General features: G+C 43.4%; 1 protein-coding gene across 1 annotated transcript in view; it reads left to right on the top strand.

The window, feature by feature from the left end:
- Window positions 1-5,815, top strand: part of CBL (Cbl proto-oncogene) — a gene marked incomplete at both ends in the record, with an annotated part of 39,976 nt that extends 34,161 nt beyond the window's left edge. The window contains 5 exons of the mRNA XM_082009965.1: window positions 899-993; window positions 1,520-1,675; window positions 2,166-2,269; window positions 2,751-2,933; window positions 5,535-5,815. Of these exons, the coding sequence (XP_081866091.1) occupies window positions 899-993; window positions 1,520-1,675; window positions 2,166-2,269; window positions 2,751-2,933; window positions 5,535-5,815 (819 nt within the window). The remainder of the gene's footprint in view (window positions 1-898; window positions 994-1,519; window positions 1,676-2,165; window positions 2,270-2,750; window positions 2,934-5,534) is intronic.
- Between the last annotated feature and the right edge of the window lie 4,260 nt (window positions 5,816-10,075).

The raw sequence follows: 10,075 nt of genomic DNA on the forward strand, positions 1-10,075 counted from the left end.
TCCAAGGTGCCCTCTTCTCATAGTTTTACATCTGAATAGGGTGATCTTGTGCCAAGGGAAAGACGGAAGGGAACAGGTGAATGCCCAGTAAGGGAGAATAATGGGGGGACTTCTTAGGGAAGTGCTTTTGTGCCTCTTGGGAGCAAGGCTGACATCCCAGTTTGAGCAATCCTGAGCCACAATTTCATAATGATTGTTCACCTTTCAATTTTGAAAAACTGAGAATGTTTTGTATTGGGACCTGGTATACTGAAAAAGTGTAATTTACTCTTTTCAATTTTCAGTCCTCAAAAACATACACACAGTAGCTATAATTTAACACAGTAAAATCTGTGTTAAATTTGGGTCTTGTTACTATTACCAATGTCATGATGTGTAACTTAGCAGGCCAACATATTTTTCTCTAAAAGAAATCCCAGACAGTTTTGCTTTCTTTGATTCCATTGCCCTAATTTTTCCTTTTAGAACCTCCAGCTTTTTAAAAATTGAAAGCAAGTACATTTTTAGCCAGACTGTCTAAGAAAATGGCACTTGCACCGTTGTCATTCTGTCTCTGTATGTGTGTGCTTGTCTGCATCCTTTTCCTCTTGTCCCCCATTTTGTCCTTTTGGCCTATTTCAGCTGGATTTGCAAAGCCATTGGAGTCTCAAAAGACATAAAGTTCCTACAGGTTTTGTGTAAGCAAGCAGTTGGCTACAGGAGAAAAACGCTGCTTGTGCCCTCACTGAGGGAAAACTGTCACAGAATTACTGGATTTCTAAGGTGGCAGTAAATGCTTTGAAATGAATGAAGATGCATCATTCCTGCAGAGGATATGTTGAATGATTGACTGACAGCTTTGCAACTGCACTGATATATGTGGTATTTTTGATTCCTGGTTTGGAATTTTTTCTTTCAGAGCTTGAACAGTGGTCCAACAACGACCTCAGAGTGTGAACACCCCAAAATTAAACCCTCTTCATCTGCCAATGCGATCTACTCCTTAGCTGCCAGGTCTGTTGTTCTCTAGCAAAAGTAGTCTTTTATAACTTACAGAATGGTAATCATAGGGCTCTCTCTACATGCTGATACCAGGGACAGAATTTAACACAACTCTGTCAGCCTTAGTTTCAATCTCTGACAGATTCAAAATACACAATCTAGAGAAAGTGGATGAAATCAACATCCTAAAGATCTGTGGATAGTAGTGGTAGTTACCCTTGGCTATGGCAATAGGAAGCAGGCTACAGTTGCCGTTAGCTCTTCTATGAATTCACTTCTGAGTTGGTCTTTATGTGAAGTAGGTGATGTATAATGTGTGTGATACTGTCAACTTCCTTTTGCATAAAGACCTTGTGCCAGTGTGACCTTACAGCTGGGCTGCTGAGAACCCTGAAAGCCAGGTTATTTCTTTATACAGAGTCAGTATAAGATTACTGCTTGCTACTTCCGCTGTGTATTTTAAAGGCCACTTTGACATTAATTAGATTTGGTGTAAATGTTTTTCTGATGTTTGTTATCTTGTTTCTTCTGCCTCCAGACCGCTGCCTGTACCAAAACTGCCTCCTGGGGAACAGTCTGAAAGTGACGAAGACACGGAATACATGTCACCATCCTCTCTGCCTGTGGTGCTTCCAGGTCCTGCTGTACAAAAAACAGAGATCAAAATGCCTTTGGAAATGACTCAGAGTTTACGGTGAGATTCTGTTTGTATGTAGTGTGCTTCCTCCTTGCAGCTCTGGGAAAGAATGTTTGTTTACTAGGGTGGAGATGTTGCTTGCTCTGTTTGCTGAATTCCCCCAGTGATATTCACCAGATCTAGACTAACATAGCTAACTGTAAATGAAATGTTATTACTGCTTTTCTGCAGAATCCTTATACAGTATTAAAGGAGTCAGATAAGAGCTCCCCTCTCTTTCTGCCAGTAACCTTTTGAGAGCAGCAGCAACTGAAATTCAAAATTCTATTAAAAGGTTGTGTGCTGGTCATATCAATTAAGCTCTTCTAAGTTGATATGCTGTATTGCAATAGACATTACTAGAGCATTTTCTGGAGCAAATATTCTTTCACAGAACAGTGGTGATTTCACATTGAAGCAGGGATCTGTGCATAATCTCAGAGAGACTAGGTGGTGATGGTTGACCACTGTCCCTTGTCTGAAGGGAAATATGTGTTCTCTCCCTCAGAGTTTTAGACTGCGACCAGCAGACGGATGGCTGTATGTATGAAGCAATGTACAACATTCACTCCCAAGCAGCATCCTCTGCTTTCGAGACTGTCAACACTTCTGGTGAGTGGGTCTGCTAAAAAAACAACTGAGAAACTGGAGTACAGTGAATTTGTCCCAGTCAGAACAGCGTTTTAGGCTAAATTAAATGTTACTTGCTATCACTGTTAAAATAGCTAGGATGTATGTGGAAACATCTGGGTCTATGTACTGCAGACTGCATGTGGGGATGTTGTGGAGAAGTCCAGTTGAGAAGCCTATGGCACAGAATGCACTGTAAAAATACTCAATGGTTGTTAAAAAAAATCACTGTTTAGAAGATTTTTTTTTTTTTCTGAGTAGCAGTTGTCAGCCCACATCTATCATTAGTATTTTTAATCTAATACTACCTTCTGGAAAGAGCTTCCATTGAATGCGGGGTTTTGGCAGCAAAACCTTAGTTCTGTGTCCTGTCAATGTTTGTGGACTACAGGGGAACAGAGTCTGCCTTGAGAGACCGAGGCTCTGTTCAGTCCCAGAGCTCAGAATGTGCCTCTTGTTCTAGATGAAGGAGATCTGGCAGCAGCCACTGCCAGCAATGGCCCTGAAGACTCAGAAAATGAAGATGATGGCTATGATATCCCCAAACCACCGCTACCAGTTGCTATTGCTCGTCGCACACTGTCTGATATCTCCAATGCCACACCTGCCTTCAGCCGAATGTCTCTGGAAAATGACCCTGTAACAGGTTAGAGAACACTTGTACTCTTCACATTGTAGTGGGTACTGATGGCTTGCTAGGCATGTTTGAAACTTCTGCAACTGACTCAAGGTTTTGTGTGTACGCTGTAAAATCAGGTTTACAAGGCAGAATAACACTGGTTCTTAGGTGTTCAGTTTGATTTACAACTTGGAATGCACTGCCTTGGTCATTTAATCATTGAGCTAGCAAATTACATTTAAATCACAGTTAGGAAAACCTTTCCTCAGCTTGAAGGATATTCCTTAAACCACTGTCTCCTACAGGACATGACATAGCTTTTGTACCGGGGCATGAAACAGAACTTCAGAACGTACTGCTTGTGACTGTTCTAAGTAAAAGGTGACATGGCTGGCCTTGCACGGCTTGTCTGGTTCAGTCTGGCTGCGGTTGTTGCCAGCAGATGGCACGAGTGTACTGTTTGATGCTGTCAGTTCCTTTGAGCCAGGACCTAGTGGCTCAGCAAGGTCAGCTTTTTGTCCCTGGGGAGTGAGGACATCCTGTCCTGGCTGCAAGGCACATTCTCCGAGGGAAAAACCAAAGCCTCATGTCTCCAAGAGCTTTTCTGAATGATGCCCAGCAGCTCTAAAGGAAGCTCTGGAACTCTTCCTGTAAGGGGGCTTTCAGCATGTCTGACCACCCTGGCCATGTGCCAAGTAAGAGGAGTGAGTTTCTTGGTCCTTCTGGAGGCAAATGGGAGGCAGAACCTCCTGGGCCCAGGACTGCTTGCCCCAGTGAGTCTTCTGTTCACCTGCTTCACCACTTCCCCTTCCCTGAGCTTGCTCTTCTTCAGCGCAGAGAAGAGTTTACTAGTGCAGAGCAGTTTATTAGCTTTGCCACTCCTCCCTGCTCCCTGCCTCACTTCTTAAGTCTGTCACTGTGTCTGTAGAATGTGGCTGACAGGGGTAAGAAGGGGCAGAAAGAGCTCACATCATGCTCTCCCAGATGAAGTACTGAGCTTAATCATTGACGCTTCTTTGTTTCTACAGCCTTGAAATAACAGTCCTATTGTCCTGCTTTGTAATGTTAGGAGATCTGCTAATGATGAACACTGTAGAAATGCTGATTGTTGCTGCTCTGGGAACCATATGCATTTTTCTGAAACACTGAGTATTGGCTACTGCTGAAGCCTGGTGTTAAGCAAGCCTGACTAGTATGGGATACACTCTGGCAGATTTACATTCTCATGCATTGTGCCCTGCTGTGTAGTTTCTTAATAATTTACCAAAAAAGCGGTGCAAGAAGTTGCCCTTTCAAACTGACCCATGGTCGCTGAAATTTGATCCAGTTCAAGCTGAAACGGCTATTTCAAAAGACATTCTGGGGGAGAAAAGTGGCTAGTCCTTTCTCTCAAATGTACAAAAAGCTTTTTATGTGTAAAAAGCTTGTACTTAGAAGATTAGGGAGTTGAACTGCATTGTGGTTGGTGAGGAAGCTTCAATGAATTTGTTTCCTGGAGAGCCTTCTCTATCTTAGTGCTTTTGGTACAAGTTTTTCAGAAAGGCATCACAATGACTGCTGCTTTTCTGACCAGTGCTGCAGTGCCCACTCTGGAAAAGGGATTGTTTGGACCTTCTTAGTCTTACGGATTTGTCTGTTTCTACTGCTAGAAAACTCTATCTTGAGTGCCTTGAATTGTTTCTCCAGAAGACAAATAAAACTTTCTTTAAGGTGATATCAAATATTCATGCAGAAAAATTTCTTGTGATTTACAAAGTAGGAAAAATGCTTTCTGCAGTGATGCAGGAGGTTAGAACTCAAAAATTATCAGATGTTGTATCAGATTAACACATTAAGCAATGTGTTGGAGTGTTTGGTGTTGTGTTTGGTTTATTGGATATTCTTTTTTCATCCCAGGAGTAGTGCATGATGTGGCTACTGGCAGGTAACACATCTGAATGACTAAGAGGAAAGGCAGAACAGGATGAGCTTACTGATCAGCCATAGCTGCCAGCCATTAGGTAGGGTGAGCTTCAGCAGGAGCTCCTGTAGATGGCTCTGGTCTGCTGATGGGCTGGCAGAGGAAGAGGAGCAGACCCTTCAGAGAACACAGTTCGATTGCTGGAATGATTGTGGTGGATGAATTGTAACCAATAGATCTGGATTTGTGCGTACACTTGCTCAGCATGCTGCAATGTGGCCAGCAGTTCTGTGGGAATAGATCAGCATCTGGACAGTTAAACTGGGGGTTGCTGTCTGATTCTAGAAGGAAATGGGATGTTTGGTAAAGTTGCATATTCTCTCTGTCGTTCTTTCCCAGCATTTCTCTGCTGCTTATTCTAAGGCTGATATCTGAGCTCTGCTCACACACATACATATACATCCCTTGTCAATTTTTTCTGTTTACGTAGTCGTTTCGTAATAAATGAGCCTGATGGGGCCTCCTAATTAAAAAAAACCTCCATAGACATTTTTGCACATGAGAGGGGAAGCTGACCTAATCCGTACCGTTGTGCGGGAGGATAGGCTGGTTGAAGAAAGTGGCATAGATCTTGGTGGCGTGTTTTTGAAGGGCCATTTATGAGTCTAATGTCATAAGCAAGAATCGCATGTCTTTTTTTGAAGTGATGCATTTGTTTCCCCTTCCAGGTTTTTCAGATGGCTCTCAAGTTCCAGAAAGGCCACCGAAGCCACTACCACGGAGAATAAATTCTGAGCGGAAAGCAGGGAGCTGCCAAACAGGCGGAGCCAGCAGTGGGACCAGTGTGTCACTGCAACTCTCCAGTGAGATCGAGAATCTAATGAGCCAAGGCTACTCATATCAGGACATTCAGAAAGCACTGGTCATTGCACATAACAATATTGAAATGGCCAAGAATATTCTCCGGGAGTTTGTTTCCATTTCCTCCCCTGCACATGTGGCCACATAGCACATTACCTCCACACTTACAACTTCTGTGGACCAACTGCCTGGGCAGCCGTAGCCCAGCTACGCACCAAAGGGAAAGGGGGTTCCTTTAGAGACTTCGTGCTGAGGTCAGTCCTGCCTCTTAAGAGAATCAGTTATCAGGTTTCTGTGGTTCCAGATTTCAAAGCAGTGGAATGAAATGGAGCAGAATGGTGTTTTATACAGTGTATGTCTTGGAGTCCTTTACCCCTACCTCTTGTTTGAGAGAACAGTTTTATTTCCAGGGTGTTGGTAGAGAAAGGTATTGCAACAGGGGATCCCTGAGCTGATGCCCTGGAGGCTAGGGGGAGTGTTTTGTGCTGTGAATTCTAAGTGAATGCTCTGAGAGACAAAGTCTCAAGGTCGGTGTGGTGTGTCCTGTGGTTCATGGTACTAGGTTTGGATCTGTTCGCTGCTGTGTGTCTGGCTCAGGCTTTTTAGAGCAGCTGGGAGGTCACTTTCTGCTGGGAGTAAATAGGAGACCTTGGAAGAATCTTCTGATTGCTTCCTGTTTGCCATGGTGTTTCCCTCTTGCCTGTAATAATAGCATTTATTGATTGTGATTCAAGTCCTCCCTTTTTGCCTGGAGATAGTGTGACTAGCTTCTGTTAGGCATTTTGATCTTGATAGTGCTGGGAGTTGTATTTCTCTCATATGCGTCGTCTAGCCCAGCAGCACTGGCAGCACCAGATTCCAGGCAGCTACGTGCTGAAAGCTTTGCGTGTTTTTGAGGGGTGGGAGAGGGTGGGAAGAATTTGAGTGAGAGCAAGGAACTGGCTGCTGCTTCTTATTTTTTAGCCTTGAGCATTTTGTGCTTCAATGCTCAAACTTGATTGTGGCCCTGCTGGGCTTGAACAGCTATCACTGGACACTCCCACACACTCTTTCTCTAGGAATGTTGCACCTGGTAAATATGATGTTTTATTTATCTTAATTGCATGGTGGCTGTTGCAGACTAGTGGCCTTCACGCACATTCCATCATCTCTTTCAGAGAGCTTTCACAGGAGCCAGCTGTCTTTGTGCCAGGCTGTTTTGTGGAATTGGTAGGTGCTGCTGATATATTCATTGGTATCTTACCTGCTTTGCAGTAAAAGAAATGCAGCAGTTCTCTGCATGGCTATCAAAACAGCATGGGAGCCCCTCTTTCCATTTCCATTACTCTAAGGTATTGCCAGAGCTCGTGTTAAAACAGATCTGGGAAACTTCTGTATTTGTAAAACAGTCACACTGCTTTAAAAGTCAGTACTCAGCTGCTACTTTGAAAAAACCTGGCTTGCATACTCAGCTACTTAACTCTGTTCATATATGCTTGATGTGCGAGAAGTGTATGGTTGCTTTTGAGAGGATTTAAATCAAGTAGGGATACAGATCGCAGCCTGACAGCTGAACAAGTGCTCTGTGTACACTGAGAGGCTGTTAGCCTTCTGAAGCATGTCTAGCATTATTTACATCTCTCTAAGGACAGCAGTAGTCACTAGGCAAAGGGTTGCAACTTGAAATATTTTTGGAGTGATTATGGCAGTTGGATGCAGTTTAGCCTTTAAAAAGAATCTAGTAGCTGGGCCCAGATCTCAGAGAAATGGCTTGCAACTGGCGGAGAGGACTTAACAAGTATTAGCAAAGGGAACTAAGCATAAAATGTTTGTTTTATGTAGAGCTTTATAAAGGGATGCATTCAGTTCCAGGCAGTTTAAAAGCATGAACTGTCTCTCTTTACTCCCCTCCTTTCTGTAGTAAAGAAAATGTTCTCTGAAACTCTTAAGGAGATATCCTGCAACACTTACGGGCTATCACCACCATTGCTAGGGTCAGGGCTGAAACTTGCACATGCAGCACACTGATGCGATTCATTTCAGTGGGCATGGTGCTCTATAGTGGTGCAGAGAGAGGTCAGGCGCAGCCAAGAGCAGGGTCTGGCCTTGGTGAAGGTGCTGAGTTGCAGAGAAGGTGATGTCAATGCATATTGCACTCGGGGACGAAGAGCTGTTCTTTTTCCTCTGCCGACACGTGCAACAGTCAGCAGTATCGTGAACTAGCTCTGCTCTTTCTGTGTGAAGTGCTCTGCCAGTTATGCATGGCAGCCTTGGTCAGTGTGTCTGTGGGAGTTTCTAGAGAAGCAAGCCCAGCGCTGGTGTTGCTGAGGCAGGAACATGGGGCAGCTCTGGCTGTTCTCTCAGTAGATCTGTGTGTTACACTTGTAAACCCAAGCAACCAGTCCTAGCATAGAGGGTTATTCCCTGGCTTTGTCCTGGAGAACCAGGTAAAAATCCTTTCTTGAGGGAGCACTACGGTTTTATTTCCCTCTTTTTCATATTCTCTCCAGCACTGACACTAGCTCCATGTTGGGTTTGGAGCCACTTCATTTCTGACTTGCTGTGTAAAATCAGTGCAAGTGTGTTCAAGTGTGGCGTGTGACTCTTGCCACTGCCAAGGCTGCGTAAGAGCCAAGTCCAGCCAGCTAGAAAGCCTTAACTCTTGTCTTGCATAGTGTGTGTGATCAGAGTAATGATGCCTTGTCCCATACAAGCCCTTCATTACAGGCTTGTTGTAATGTTAAATTAAATCATGCCTAGCAGAGCTAGTACAGGCCTGTCTTTGGGGTTTATGTGCTGAGAGATGTTCCTGTGGGTATTGTTTCAGGTATTAGAGACAGCAATCTTTGTGGCATGTATCACTAATTTTTCTGCATGTGTCCTTTCTGTGCACTGTTTGTGTTTCAAACTGATTTAAGAAACTTAAGACTTAGCTTTTCTTCCTTAGACATGTAAGCCTTTGCTAGTACCACTGAAGTGCAGCAGAGTCCTGACTATGTCTTATGGCTGTACTCTGTGAAGTCAATCCAAGCACTATGCAGTGTCTCTTTCTTGTTTTTTCAGAAAGGTAAGCCTAAGATTGATTTGTCTTTTTTCCCTTCACCTGCTTGATCTTTACTCTTAAGAAGTTAACTTTATGATGCTACTTTAAAAAGAAAAAAAAAAACCCAAATGCCTAGTGCCTTTCTTAAGGGAATGCTGCATCGCTAGGCTGGATCGAGTATCCACCCCTCTGCGAAACTGAAGAGCCCAAATTAGACAAGCTGTAAAAATGCCTTTGAGTGTGAGACTGCTTTGAAAGGGGTGAAAAGAAGGGGCAAGAAAGATGGGCAATTGTCACTTCAACTATGACACCTGTGTTTTGTAGCATTTCAACTGTGGAGGTTTCCTACTTTACCTAACAGTGACTTGTCTGGACTGGTGCTGTACTAAGCTTGGTGTGAAGACAGTAGAATTGTAGGACGGGATGGCTTTGCTTGTAAGAAAATACAAGTTCTGCTCATAAAAAATGCTGGTTTTCCCCCTACCTGTCAACCCTGGACACAAAGCAAGCAGAAAACACTTTGTACAGTAAAAGCTGGGCATAAAATGTGTGGGACCAGTATGCGTCTCTGCACAGCGAGCAGGTAGCCGTGGAAAGCGGGCAAGTATTGTCTGTTCTGAACAGGGATTCCGGCTGACTTAGTATCTTCAGTGCCACCGTGGCTGAACAGGAATCTGAAATGAGACATACCCTGCCAGGGGCGTGCTAAATCTTGCCTGCTGCACTGCCCTTGTGTGTCTGTCTCTGCAAGTGCTGCAACTTGAGGCATGGAGTGTCTCTGCTGGGAACCAGCGGACTTGCTTTCGCTACAAACAGCTTTTCTGCATGCCCTTCACCTAGCCCTTACCTTGGGGGAGCCAGAGAGGCTCGGAGTACAGCGTGTTGCTTCCTGCACTAGACTGATTACATTACTGTAGCTAATCCTGAGGCAGAGTCATTACTGTAAATGTTGTTTTCAGTTGAGCAAGAAAAAAATGCAACTCCCAGGGCACTTTCTTAAAGGTGCCACTTTAAAAATTCGTGGGGAATAAGGACACTTTAAAGTTCCTAATAAAAACTTTTTTGAAATTCCCAGTAGGGGAGGAACAGTTGTTCTTTCTGTTGAATGACAAATACCAATTTGTATAATATCAGTGTTAAAACTGTTGAGATTTTCACAAAATATTTTAAAAAAGTATAATAGTGTCATTAATATAAAAATATAATAGCAGTATTTAATCCTTTCAGATCTGTAAAGAATAAGGAAAAACAGAAGGTAAATATTCTTACAGAGAGTAGCTGAGCTTTAAGGTTCACTTGGTTTAAAGTCCTCATTTTGTTTGCAAATGCATTGTTAATGTTTAGAGGTTATACTAATGTTATTTATTAATTGTTTCCATTCTTGTA

This window comes from Phaethon aethereus, assembly GCF_964289735.1.
Source record: "Phaethon aethereus genome assembly, chromosome: 23".
Lineage (NCBI taxonomy): Eukaryota > Metazoa > Chordata > Aves > Phaethontiformes > Phaethontidae > Phaethon > Phaethon aethereus.